The following is a 14,705-nucleotide window of genomic DNA, read 5'->3' as shown; positions in this document are numbered from 1 at the left end:
AATACTGACAATAATTTATATCGGGACCATTAATTATTTATTCAAATGATTGACTTAAGAATTAATCAACCTAGAAATCAAAGTGGTATGCTGAGCTGTATCCACGGCTTCCTGGTAATTATCATCACATTTCTTCTTTGTTTCATTCCTATGAAAGCACCCAGACATTGTTTTCACCAGAGAGATCGTATCCTTCATTCTAGTACAATCACTATTTTCATTTCTTTGACGTTCCTGTCCTAAGAGAGGATTGATGGCGGCAGGGGCAGTTGTTTCTGCTATTGTGGAGAACCTTTTATGGAGCTTGAGCTCTCTGATCGGCCGTGAGATCGCATTAATATATGGTGTCAATTCAGAGCTTGAAATTCTCAGCAGGAGGTTATCAACAATTCAAGCCGTGCTTCAAGATGCAGAGGAGCAGCAAATCAACAACCCAGCTGTGAAAATTTGGCTCCAGAGTCTCAAGGATGCGGCTTACGGTGCAGAAGACGTATTGGACGAGTTCCTGACAGAAGCTCTTCGTCGCAAAATGGGCAACCGCGCGATTACAAAGGTAAGCAAGATCTTCTTACGCTCTAGAATGGGTCATAAAATTAAGAGGGTTTTGGAAAAAATAGACAGAATTGCAGCTGAAAGGTCTCAGTTTAATTTGAGGGAGTCTGAAGTGAACAGAAGAGATGAAAATACAGAGGGACGAGAGACTGATTCCTTTGTGATTGAATCAGAAGTTTATGGAAGAGATGAAGATAAAGAGAAGATTGTAAAAATGCTAATCAGCAGTGGTGACGAAGCTAATGATTTTTCAATCATAGTCATCCCCATCGTTGGCATGGGGGGACTAGGCAAGACAACAATTGCTCAGCTAGTATACAATGATGACAGAGTAAAAGGGTACTTTAACCTACGAATGTGGATTTGTGTTTCTGATGATTTTGATGTAAAGAAGCTTGTAAGATCAATTATAGAATCTGCTACTGCTGGTGCTAAATGTGACATCTCAGACATGGATCCATTACAGCATCGCCTACAAGAGGTGTTGCGGGGGAAGCTATTTTTACTCGTTCTAGATGATGTATGGAATGAGGATCATGAGAAATGGGATAGATTGAGAAAATATTTGATGTGCGGAGCAAGAGGAAGCAAAATCATAGTAACTAGTCGCAGTTACGGAGTGGCAGAGATAATGGGCACAGTGGAACCATACTCTCTAGGGGTTTTATCTGAGGAAGGCTGTTGGTCTTTATTCAGGGAAAGAGCTTTTAGGGACAGAGGCGAAGAAGAGGCTAATCCAAATCTGGTGGCTATAGGAAAGGAGATCGTGAATAAGTATGGAGGAGTACCGTTAGCGGTAAAAGCTCTAGGAGGTCTATTGAGGTCTAAGAAAGAAGAGAAAGAATGGTTGTCAGTTAGAGACCACAGGAGTAGTTTAATCGAAGAAGATGAAAGTGGAATCTTACCTGCCCTGAAATTGAGTTACAATAGTCTCCCATCACCCATGAAGCAATGTTTTGCTTTTTGTGCATTGTTTCCTAAAGACTACAAAATTCCAAAGAATACTCTAATTCAGTTATGGATTGCGCATGGCTTTATTCCAGCTGAGTTTTCATCTGTAGGGAAAGAGGTAGAGGACGTTGGAAATGAGTATTTCAATGACTTTATAAGGAGGTGTTTATTTCAAGATGTCGTGAAAGATGAATATGGAAATATTAAGGAATGTAAGATGCACGACCTAGTGCACGATCTTGCTGGATCCATTGGAGGGAAAGAATGCATGACTATGGATGTTGGGAATGATAATTGGAGGGAAAGTATTCATAAAAGGATTTATCATGCATCAATTTACTTTCCTTATGATAATGAAAGGAAGGTAGAAGTTTTCACAGCGCTCCACAAGGCACAGAATCTACGAACATTGCTTCTTATGCACCAATGTTGGGAGCCTACTCTACCACGTGGTTGTTCCTTAAGATTTAAGGGATTACGTGTGCTTGATTTACATGATACAACTATTAAGACGCTCCCCATTTCCATCAGCCAGCTTAAACATCTAAGGTATTTAGACCTCTCTACCACTTCTATAAGGAAACTTCCAACAACCTTTACTTCCCTCCAAAATCTACAAACCTTAAAGCTCTTGGATGCTCATCGCTTTGCAGAGCTGCCACGAGACTTGAGAAAGATGGTTAACCTCAGGCATCTCGAATTTAATGGACATACAAAGGTGAATAAGATGCCATTAAGGATGGGGCAACTAACAGGGCTACAAACGTTGACAAGGTTTATTGTTGGTAAAGAGATAGGTAGGACAATAACAGAGTTAAAGGACCTAAATAACCTCCGAGGTCAGATTAGGATTGAAAAACTGGAAAGTGTGAGGAGTGCAAGTGAAGCAGAGACAGCCGACTTGAAGAATAAGCCAAACCTATATGGGTTGGAATTACGTTGGGAAGACGATAATTTGGGAGAAGAAGAGGTGGGGGTGGAGGGTGTGATAGAATGCCTTGAACCACATCCGAATTTGAAAAAATTAAGGGTACACGGATATCCAAGACCAGAGATTCCAAGCTGGATGGCACTACTACCAAACCTTGTTACACTAACATTAGTGAATTGCAAAAAAATGGAATCTCTCCCGCCTTTGGGAAAATTGCACAAGCTCAAAGTGCTCACTATTCAAGGGCTAGACGCAGTTACCCACATGGGTAATGAATTGTTGTATGGTTCTGATGATTGCATTAATGAAGGCAGCAGGGCAACAGTGGCATTTCCGTCATTGACCAATTTTACATTAGAAAAAATGGCCAATTTGGAAGAATGGCTGTTGTTTGGTGACTTGCAATTTCAGGGGGAAAGACGACCGCAAGTATTACCTCGCCTTGAATACTTGTATATCTCACGTTGCCCCAAGTTGAGATATTTGCCAGCTCTGGGGGAATTGCCTCGTCTTAAAGTACTCGACATAATAGCACTGGATGCAATTACACAAATGAGCAAGGAGTTGTACTTGCATGGTAATGATAATACTGATGGCATGGAAACAGTGTTATTTCCATTATTGACTAGATTTCGATTATATTTTATGGCCAATTTGGAAGAATGGCTGTTGTTTTGTGACTTGCAGTTCCAGGGGGAAAGACGGCCGCAAGTATTACCTCGCCTTGAATACTTGTATATCTCACATTGCCCCAAGTTGACAATGTCAAATGCGTTGCCACATCTTACTACTCTGAAATTCTTGTCTGTTATGGCTTGTCAAACGTTTTGGCATATTTCGATATCGTACCCCACAGCCCTTAAAGAATTGTCTATTAGGAGTGCATCTGATCTGGAACGTTTGCCAGAGAGCATGCAACCCCTCACCAAACTTCAAGAATTGACAATTTGGGATTGTCCTAAACTGGAGTGTTTGCCAGAGTGGATCGACTGTTTGGTATCGCTTCGAATGCTCATCCTTTACGATAATCCAAATCTTCAGAATCTTCCGATGGCAATTCAACGCCTCCACTCACTTCAATCATTAACGATCCATGAATGTCCCCAGTTAAAGATACAATGTGAGAAGGAGCGAGGTCCAGATTGGCATAAAATTGCTAATATTCCAAACATTGTTATACTTTAGATGATCATCATTCACCCCATGCATACTTGAAACAGATGTTGGCATTGAAGGAAACAAGGAATTACTTTGACCTTGCTCTCATTCTTCCTCCTCAAAATACAGGCAAGTTCCTTCTCCTAGTGTGAATTTTCTCTTATTGTTCTTCTATATGCAATAAGATCACTAATAAATACGAGTGTTTTGGTTCCGCTTTTGATGATTCACTATTGATTCTTATCTTTTTTATCTCAACTCTCTATTTGTTTTCTTTGTTTCTACAAAATAATATATGCAGAGGTGGTGATTTTTCTTTGCAATTAGTTATTTTTTTTGTGGAATCCAAAGTAATTTTTTCTGTTGTATAAAACAATGGAGATAAAGTGTCTATAATAGTTGTGGACCTTTGGTTAAGTTTTTTTCTGGTTATTGTGCAAGTTATTGACATCACTTTAATTATTGATTGTTTAGCAACTAAACTTGTTCTGATTGATACTTAGTTTTGTTTTTATGATTGACAAACGAGAGTCTTGTCAGGCTTATTCAGGCATGTTAACTTTACTTATCACCCTTAACCCACCTCCAAACACATACATTAATTGTGTGGTTATTATTAATCTTTTTTTTCTCTTTCTGTTTAGTATTGACAAATTAATTGACAAACAGAGAATTCTTAGCAATGGTAATTGCGAAATTGAATAGCATTTCCTAATAAAATTTACTAAATACATTACAAAAAAAAAAAGAAAAGAAAATCAAAGTAGATTTAATAGATACAAAGTAGTTAAGAACGACCAACTCAAACCCAACCCAATAACATTGGGTTGACCTCAACCCAACCTAACTCGGCTCAAATTGCACCCACTAATTACTACCCTCTTCTCTCTCTATGCTCTGCGCAGGGGTGTCAATTGAACCAGATTTGGCCCAATCCAGTTCAGTCCTATGTGCATCCTTTACAGATAGGCCAGGTCCAATCCAATGCAATGAAGATTCGGATCATTTTGGATCAGTCCAATTCAATATCCGCATCTTTCAATCTGTTCAAATTGATTTTAATTTGGTTCGTTTCAAATCAAACTTGGTTAATTGACACTTGTATTCTTATCTTCTATCGGTGGTGATGGAGGGTGATTTGGCCCGACCTCGTAGCATGGGGACACGTGGACATGACCTGGCATAGGTGACAACTTAGCGTGACAGCCTGGCCATTACTCAGCATAACGAGCTCGCCGGAGCCCGACCGGACAACTCGGCGGATGTGGCAACTCGCCGGGAAGCAAGACCCAGCTTACCCCGAATTCTCTCCAAGGGTGGAGCGCCCCGAGCTCCCTCCATGCGAGGAGTCCCGAGCTCCTCTTGAGACCTGAGCTCCTCCTAAATGAACCTTGAGCTCTTCTTTACCCCTGAGAAGGGAACACCCCGACCTTCGGCTAAGTATCCCCAGGTAGAAATGCTTCGGGTCAGCACCGTTAACACTTCGTACTTGCCTAAGGCCCGCCCCAAGTGTAAGCACCTCGGCGTACCCCGACACCTCAGGGTAAGGTAGTTTGGCCCAAGGTAGTTCGGTGTAAAGTAGCTCGGCAACCTGTAGGAAAGATCCGCCTAACAACCGTACCTGCCGAGTCTGGGGGCAACACCCATGTCCCTCGTCTGGCGACGTCGTGCCTGCCATTTCTGAAAGGTGTGGCATGCCTGATGAGTCCATACCTTGCAACGGCTGCCTGCACCCGCCACCTCAGCTCTGGCAGAAACGACTGCGGTAGAGGCGGTTATGCCTGATTTGATAGAGCTCCAGTATAAAAGAACCCCGATCCTCAAGGAACAGAGGTACTGAACTTGCGCCATTTGCACTCTTAGCTCCCTCTCTGTATTCTCTTTAATTTTCTCAAGGTTCTAACTTAGGCATCGGAGTGTTCCCGCCGGGCGAGCTCCCCGGGAATTCTTCACCTTCCTCTTCGTCTCAAGTACCATCTGTCACAGCTAGGAGCCAAGTTTCCGCCAGCTAGGAATGCCCGGATCGTGCAACATCATTTGGCGTCGTCTGTGGGAATCGCTTCAAAAAGCCTTCCTCTAATCTTTGCAACCTTCTCCAAAGAACTCAACATCCATGGCTTCCTCCAGCAATGCCGGACGAGGTGCAAACCGAAACACCTCTGAGGAACAGCCCCAGCTTCCCACTGTCTGCATTGGACAGTTCACCGTCCCTCTCTCTGCGAACGGAGTTCCCAGTCTGAATGTGCCTCAGACAGTGGCACCCATGAATGTTCCACTCCCTCCACGATCGGAACAACCTTCGCTGAACCCTCCATCATCCCTCCGGTGGCTAGCCAAGGCCAGCTTGAGGACCTAATGCAATGCATGCAAGCCATGCAAGCTCAGATGCAATAGTTCCAGCAACTTCAACTTTATCAGCAGCAAGTGTTGCACCAGGTTTCCCAATATGAGTATCAGCAGCAGTTTCCTCCACTCCCTCCTCGGCATCCGACCACACAGCAAGCCAAGACCCGCCGCTGGAACGGACTTCCTTCTCGCCGGGGAGAGACCTCGGTATTGTCTCACGGCAGGAAAGAGAGACCAGCTACCCCCGCCTCGCAGCCTGCAATCAGGTCGGGGGCTTCCCAGCCAGTTAGGCCTATGTTGCCTCAGCATTCGCAGTTCGAGCTCCCACTTGCCGAAAACCGGTTCGAGGTGCTGGCCGCAGACTCGGGACAGGGTCCCTCAGTTCGCAGCTACCAACAGTAGTCCGAGCCTTTCCCTGGGCCCATCGAGCTTGGTAATACCAAGGCCAGCAGTACTAATGCCGAGGCAGCTAAGAAGCAGCGGAGGCGCCACCGAGCTCGCCGATCTGCCACTCACGATCTGCCCGAGCTCAGGGACAAGGAAAAGGTAAGCTCGGGCGAGGTAAAACTTCTTTCAGTTCCTTCCCCTCTGTCGCCAAAACTTCTTGCTGTCCCTATGCCAAAGGACTTCAAACTTCCCCCACTGGATAAGTATGACGGGTCCTTCGACCCGAATGACCATGTTGATGCCTTTCAGTCCCAGATGCACCTGGCAAGAGTCAGTGAATCCTGTATGTGTGTGGCTTTCTCCACCACCTTCAAAGGAGTAGCCCGCACCTGGTACTGAAACCTTGCACCCGGATCGATAAGAAGTTGGGCGCAATTTGTGCAAGTCTTCGTTTCTCATTTTGTCACTAGCAAGAGATGCCCAAGAACTCAAGAGAGCCTCCTTGGCATAGTTCAGAAAGAAGGGGAGTCCATCCAAAGCTATATCAAGCGGTTCAATGATGCTTGCTTACAAATACCCGACCTGGACCCTGTGGTTCGGCTCACTGCAGCCATGCGAGGCATCACCCAAAAGAATTCAAGTGGCATGTGGTGGTTAATCAGCCCAAGACCGTGACCGAGTTCCTCAAGCTCGCGGATCGGTTTATAGGGACGAAGGAGGAGATCAACCAAAAAGGTGAACAAGCCGTTGAGAAAAGAAAAAGGGAGACAGAGCCCTCAACTCAGGGCGATAATAAGAAGAAGGACCAAGCTCGGGGGGCAAGGGCAGGACAACCTTTCCGAGCTCCAGTAGCAGAAAGGACGGACTACACGCCCCTCAACGCGAAGCGGGCCGAGATCCTCATGGCGATCAAGGATGCCCCATATGTGAAGTGGCCACCTCGGCTGAAGGCAGATCCTAATGTAAGAAATAAAAATTTGTATTGTAGTTTCCATAAAAATCACGGTCACAACACCGAAAATTGTTAAAACCTCCACGACGAGATAGAGGAGCTCATCCGTCGCGGATACTTGAGGAATTTTGTACAAAGTAATAATAATCATAAAGCAGGTCGGCAGGGGGAGCAGAGTAGAGATGCTCTCGAATCCAGTAGGCAGGCAGAGCAACCGTAGATGCAGCCCCCCGAAGAAAGACCATTTCGGGGGACTTCCATGTAATTGTCGAAGGTTTAATCGTTGCGGGCTGCACTTCGGCTGTATCTTGGACATCAGCTCGCGAGGCCACCAGGGAAGAACAGAATCCCCCGAAGCGGCCAAGGATGGAAGAACCGATCTTCTTTACAAAGGATGACGCGCGCGGGGTCCACTACCCCCATGATGATGCGCTCGTCATAAAGGTAAATATCAACGACTTTGAAGTCAGGCGTGTCCTCGTTGACTCGGGAAGCTCAGCAGATATTCTCTTCAAAGCATCCTTCGACCCACTTCAGCTCCAAGAAAGCGACCTGAAGCCCGCAAATACTCCCTTGGTAGGATTCAGTGGAGAGGAGGTCAGGCCCTTGGGAAGAGTCACCGTGCCAGTGGAGGTCGGAACCTGGCCTAGCATGGTAAGGCTCAACCATGATTTCTTGGTGGTCACGACTCCCTCCCTGTACAATGCAATAGTAGGTTGGCCCATCACCCACGCCTTACGAGCAGTGGTCTCTATATACCATCTGGCATTGAAGTTCCCTACGGACTTCGTAGTCGGGGTGGCGCGAGGCGATCAGCTTGGGTCCCGCAAGTGCTATGTTGCCACTCTCAAAGGAAAAGCTAAGGTAGTAGACGACCTCGAGCTAGAGCGACCTGCGAAGTAGTGCGTGGAGCGAGCCGCACCCACCGAAGAGATTGTCTCCATCCTGGCTTTGACAGAAGACCCGGCTCGGGCTCTTCAGATCGGTGCTTCTATTGAGGAGCCTTTGCGATCCCAACTTGTAAGTTTCTTACTTGAGAATTTAGATGTTTTTGCATGGTCCACGGCGGAAATGCCCGGCATAGACCCTAGCATTATAACTCATAAGCATAATACTGATCCTGTAGTTAGGCCCGTTAGACAGAAGAAACGCAACCTAGCCCTAGAGCGATGGAGGGCAGTCGACGAGGAGGTCAGGAAGCTCCTCACAGCTGATTTTATCAGGGAAGTCCATTACACGAGGTGGGTGGCCAACCCCGTTCTGGTAGAAAAGGCTAACGGTAAATGGCGCATGTGCGTCGACTACACCGACCTGAACCGAGCTTGCCCGAAGGACTGCTTTCCACTCCCCAGGATCGACTGTCTGGTGGACGCGACCTCAAGGAATGAGTTGTTGAGTTTTCTAGACGCCTATTTGGGCTACAACCAGATCAGGATGGACTCAGCTGATGAAGAAAAGACTGCCTTCATAACCGAACTCGGCCTGTACTGTTACAAGGTCATGATTAGGACTCTTCTTAATCTTATTTGCAGATTAGATCAGCTTTTGGGCTTAACCTAATCTCAAATCTGCCCCCTCAAGTGACTAATCAAATCAGCCCAGTTTGAAATGGGCTTTAGGCCTGACGCTGCACGATCTGGGCACTCCTAGCTGGCTAGGACTTGGCTCCTAGCAGTGGCGAACGACACCTGAGAGGAAGAAGAAGATGAGGGGTTCCCAGGGAGCTCTCCCGGTGGGAACACTCCGGTGGCTAAGTTAGAACTCTAGAGAAATCTCAAAGGAAAAAGCTGAGAGTAGGAGTGCTGAAAGTGCTAGCTTCAATACCTTTGCTTCGTGAGGGTTGGGGTCCTTTTATACCGGAGCTCGGTCACATCAGGCATAATTGCCACTGCCCTAGCCGTTACCGCCAGGGCAGGGGTGGCAGGTGCAGGCTGCTGCTACAGGCTGCTACTGGAGGGTATGGACTCGTCAGGTGTGCCCTGCCTTTCAGAGACGGCAAGCAAAACGCCGCCTGGCAAGGGATCCGAGCACTGCCACCAGATTTCGGCAGGTACGGATGTTAGGCAGGCACAAATGTCAGGCAGATCTCCCTACAGTTTGCCGAGCTACTGTGCATCGAACCACCTAGGGCAGGTTTGCCTTGCATCGAGGTGCCCGCACTAGAGGCGGGCCTTAAGCAAGTACGAATAGAAGTCTCGATGGTGTTGTCCCGAGGTGTTTTCATCCTCGGGACACTTAGCCAAAAGTTGGGGTGCTTCCTTCTTAGGAAGGGAGAGCTCGGAGTCCCTTAGGAAAAGCTCGGGTCTCAGGAGGAGCTCAGGTCCCTTTGCATGGGGGAGCTCGGGGTGCTCCACCCTCAGGTTCAGGGCAAACTGGGCATTGCTTCTCGACGAGATGTCCCACCCGCCATGTCATTTGGCCTGGCCTCGGCGAGCTCACTGCGCTGAGTAGTGGCCAGGCTGCACGCTGAATTGTCACTTATGTCAGGTCATGTTCACATGTCCCCATGCTACGAGGTCAGTCCAAATCACCCTACATCAATTGCCCCCCACTCCCCGTGCTAGGGGTGTTGACCTAGCGCAGGGAGTCTGCAGTCTGCCAGGTGGATTTGGCTCGGAGTCCAAACTTTCTTGTCTGCCAGCTCATGGGTTGGACCGGTTTTCCACTCGGTTCTGTCAGGCACAACTCGGGTGACGTACGGTCTACGCACAAACGTTACGCGAGTTATGGACTCCACGGACGTCAAAAACTGCACTAAACTGATTTCGTCTCGAAAGTCGGGCAGCCGATTTTCATGAGGACCGTCAGATCTTTTCGATCTCAATCGTTGATGCCCGCGTATAGTAGCTATAAATAGCGGGGGTCCTGGCCATTTTCCTTCGCCACAAATCTTCAGTTGTAGTTTTGAGCTCGTGTCCAAAGCCTCCAGCTCGGGTTAGTTCTTCCCAGTCCGGTCCACCTCTTTTCGGTGAGTCACCCTAGCTCTTCTTCGGTTTTGTTATGTCTTCCTTTGATAGCCAGTTAGATGAGCCCGAGGTGCCCGAGGTGGGTACCTTGGCTACCAGAGTCCAGTCCCCCGAGGCGCGGGTGGCCTCAGGTAACTTGGCGTCCACCTCTCACCGAGGTCAGATGCCGGACAGGTTCAGACCTTCCACTATGACCCTAGAGAGACTTCGTAAACTCATCCAACATTACAACCTGCCCAAGGAGTACACCTACAGTTTACCTGCGGGGAACTTCCCATGAGAGCGCGGCCCTGATGAGGTCGTGATCTTCCAAGAGCAGCTCATAGTCGGGTTGCGCCTTCCCTTCCATCCACTCATAGTGGAGGTTCTAAAACAGTTCAACGTTACGATAGACCACTTTCAACTGAACTCGGTCCATAACGTGGTCGGGACCATCTCCCTTTGTTACGAGTATGTCCTCCCCCTCAACTTGGACATATTCTGTTCTCTCCTTACCATTAAGAAGAGTGCTTCATGCGTTCTCCCCGAGCAGAGGAGGGCTTACTACTTGTCCCCACGCCCGGGCTTTAAGTTAATGCACAAGCTTCCTAGCAAGATCCCGGCCTGGAAGCAAGACTAATTCGTAGTCCGGAACCCTGCGGGGTGGCCCTTCCCTACTCACTGGAGGGTGGCTATCCAAGACCCTAGCGTCATACTCGACAAGAAGACCAAGGAGGCATTCCAGTTGTGGGCCGAGATCGGTTGTGATTTCAAAGATTATATCACTGAGAGTGTGCTCGTCCAGGCCGGCTTGAGCTCGGGTAGGTAGTTAGTGCCTTAGTTGTTTGGCATGCTCTTCTTTTTCTTCTTTCACTCGAGTACTAATGCCGAGCTCTTTTTGCAGGTCCCATGGAGGCAGACAAACTTAAGGGAGACCGTCTCTTCAAGCACATGAAGGGGAGGAAGAAGCGGGCTGCCAAGAGAGCCCGTATCAAGTCACCATTTGCCCCGACTCTCGAGCCCCAACTTCCACCCGCTCCAACTTCTGAGCCTGAGCTCCGTGGGGCTCCTTTGATCATCGACTTGGAGGAGTCCATACCAATTAGGGAGCCCGAGACCTCGGCCGAGCCCACCGTGAGGGCGGTAGCCGATGCCGAGGCTACTACTGGAGCTGCTAACATTGCAGCCGAGGTCTCCGTAGAGCCCATCCATACAACCGAGATGGTTATTTCCAGCTCGGGGAGTCTAGATGGGGGCCAAAGTATCTTGGTCCCCTAGTGCGGTCTTCGGAAGAGCAAGGGGACCGTTTATTCTGAGGAGATTTCGGTTTGGGCTGATATGCTCAACCCTGCTCAACTCGGAGCCCGGGTTGCCACCCACACTATGGTGGTAAGTTTTCTTCTCTTTCTTTTCCTTTCCTTTTATATTTACACTTCTTCGGTTCTAACTAACTTCCTTTGTCAGACGAACTTCATCGTGCACGCCCTCGCTCTTTAGTCCGAGAGGAATCTGAAGCGGGCTTTGACCACCGAGGAGTCTTCCCGCGCTGCTCATACCGAACTGGGGATAGCTCGTGAGCAGATCCACCGGTCGGAGAGCAGTGCCATGGCCCAAAGGGGCGTTATCATAGTGCTGACGGCAGAGAAGGACGAGCTGGCACGCGAGAATAGCTCTGTTCGTGACTTCTGTCTGACCATTTTCCTGAGGGTTGTCTTCGAACTGCTTACCGTTGTTGGAGATCAGTACCCGAGGTAATTCGAAGCGACACACAATGTTGTTCCAAAAGAAGTTCTGCACATTCCGGGCTGTGATTGTTGGGAGAGGTTCAGCTTCGACCCATTTAGTGAAATAGTCGATTGCCACCACCAGGAACCTCCTTTGTCCTGAAGCTGATGGGAATGGCCCGAGTAAGTCAATCCCCCATTGTGCGAATGGCTACAGGCTAGTGAGGTACTTTAGGTCGGCGGTAGGTCGGTGGTGGATGTTGGCGTGCTTCTGACACTTGTCGCATTTTTTGATGAGCTCGGTCGCATCTACCTTCATCGTTGGCCAATAATACCCCTGTCGTAGTGCTTTCTGAGCGAGGGCTCTGCCCCCCAAGTGTCCACCGCACAGGCCCTCATGAGTATCGCGGAGGATGAGCTCAACTTCAGAGGGTTGCAGGTAGCGTAGGTAGGGGAGCATGTAGGATCTTTGGTACAACCGCCCGTCTATCATTACGTATTTGGTTGCCTGACGCTCTACCCTCCTGGTGGCATTACGATCTGCGGGGAGGGTCCCATGTAGCAGGAAGCTCGTGAGTGGATCAATTAAGCTCGGCTCTCCTTGAACAACGACAGCGACCTCAGCTACCTCCTTTGCCCCCCTGAGAATGCTAGGCCGAGGAAAGTTCTCTATATACACAGTTCTCTTGGTGTTATCACCGGTGCTGGCTAACCGTGATAGGGCATCAGCCTCAGCGTTCTCTGACCTTGGGATTTGCTGGATGAAGTGTGACTAAAAGTTGAGCAGAGCTCCTCTTACTTAGACTAAGTATGTTACCATGGTTGGCTCGCGAGCTTCGTACTCACCCATAACCTGATTGATCACGAGCTGGGAATTGCTACAGACGACAATGTGTTTGGCTTTCACTTCCTTGCTAGATCCAGCCCAGCTAGTAGCGCCTCATACTCTGCTTCGTTGTTGGATGTCGCGAACTCAAAGCATAATGCGTACTCCAGTTTCACACCACTTGGCCCGTACAAAACGATCCCAAGCCCGCTGCCCTACCGGTTTGACGAGCCATTTACGTGAATGATCCAGGGTTCCTCGTCCCAGTTCGCGCTTGGCCTAACTAGGAGAGAGGCTGCGCTGGTTGCTACTTCACGGCGCTCGAGCTCAACCAGTCTAGGAACCCCGGGCTCACCCGCACTGGGGGCCTCGTGTTCGACCGGCCTAGGGACTTTGGAGCTAAAGGTACATTCTGCGACAAAATCTGCTAAGGCTTGGGCCTTGATAGCAGTTCGCGGCTTAGACTGGAGTTCATATTCACTGAGCTCGATGGCCCACTTTGTCAGCCTTCCTGAGACCTCGGGCTTGAGCAATACTTGCCTCAAAGTTTTGTTGGTAAGGACAACAATGGTGTGACCTTGGAAGTACGGGCGGAGCTTCCGGACTGCTATGAAAAGGGCATAGGATAATTTTTCTATTTCTGGGTACCTTATTTCTGCTCCTTGCAACACTTTACTAACATGATAGATGGGTCGTTGGACCCGATCTACTTCTCTTATTAGTACTGAGTTGACCACATTGTCACTTCCCGAGAGGTATAGCTCTAAAACGTCACCCTCCTCGGGTCGGGTTAAGACTAGGATGCTGGCTAGGTGCCTTTTGAGCTCGTTGAACGCGAGCTGGCACTCTTTGGTCCATTCAAAACCTTTGCTCTTTATGGCCATAAAGAAGGGTAGGTAGCGATCTACTGACTTGGACATGAAGCGGCTCAGGGCAGCTAGCCGACCATTCAATTTCTGAACCTCCTTTAATTTCCGAGGTGGTCTCATTTCTATGATGACTTTGATTTTGTCCGGGTTGGCCTCAATGCCTCGCCGGTTGACGATGTACCCTAGGAATTTACCCGAGGTGACACCGAAGACACACTTGTTTGGATTTAACTTCATATTAAATCTATGCAAAATTTCAAAAACCGAATGTAAATCTTGTATTAACTCATGTGAAATCTGGGTTTTGACGACCATGTCATCTACATAACACTCATTTTTTTCCGATTAGCGGCTCAAACAATTTATTTACAAGTCTCTGAAAAGTAGCCCCAGCGTTTTTCAACCCGAAAGGCATGACCTTGTAACAGTACAGGTCAAACTCGGTTATGAAGGTAGTTTTCTCTTCATCAGCTGGGTCCATCCTGATTTGATTGTAGCCCGAATAGGCATCCAGGAAGGTCAGCAACTCGTGCCCCAAGGTCGCATCCACTAGACGGTCGATCCTGGGAAGTGGGAAGCAGTCCTTTGGGCAAGCTCGGTTCAGGTCAGTGTAGTCGATGCACATGCACCACTTACCGTTAGCGTTTTTTACCAGAACGGGGTTGGCCACCCAGCTTAGGTAATGGACTTCCCTGATGAAATTTGCTGCAAGGAGTTTCCCAACCTCCTCGTCGACTGCCCTCCATCGCTTTGGGGCTAGGTTGCGTTTCTTCTGTCTAACGGGCCTAACTACAGGATCAGTGTTGAGTCTATGAGTTATAATGTTGGGGTCTATGCTAGGCATTTCTGCCGCTAACCATGCAAAAATATCTAAATTTTTAAGTAAGAAACTTACCAATTGAGACCGTAGGGGCTCCTCAACAGAAGTGTCGATCTGGAATACCCGAGCTAGATCTTCTGTCGAGGCCGGGATAGGGATGGTCTCCTTGGTAGGTGCGGCTCGCTCCGCGAATTGCTCTGTAGGCCATTCCAGGTAAAGGTCGTCTGCTACCTTAGCCTTTCCT

At 48.3% G+C, this 14,705-nt stretch overlaps 1 protein-coding gene across 1 annotated transcript; it reads left to right on the top strand.

Annotated features, from left to right (window-relative positions):
* The first annotated feature begins 253 nt into the window (after positions 1–253).
* On the top strand, positions 254–3,619 carry LOC104606338 (disease resistance protein RGA2-like). The gene has a single exon (XM_010271482.3). It carries the CDS (start codon positions 254–256, stop codon positions 3,617–3,619), a length of 3,366 nt encoding a protein of 1,121 aa, XP_010269784.2.
* Positions 3,620–14,705: the final 11,086 nt, after the last annotated feature.

The sequence above is a fragment of the Nelumbo nucifera genome, chromosome 2, assembly GCF_055504915.1.
Source record: "Nelumbo nucifera cultivar China Antique chromosome 2, China Antique-T2T, whole genome shotgun sequence".
In the NCBI taxonomy this organism is placed as follows: Eukaryota; Viridiplantae; Streptophyta; class Magnoliopsida; order Proteales; family Nelumbonaceae; genus Nelumbo; species Nelumbo nucifera.
The sequence above is the reverse complement of the archived record's forward strand: the minus strand, read 5'-3'. Positions and strand labels throughout refer to the sequence as shown.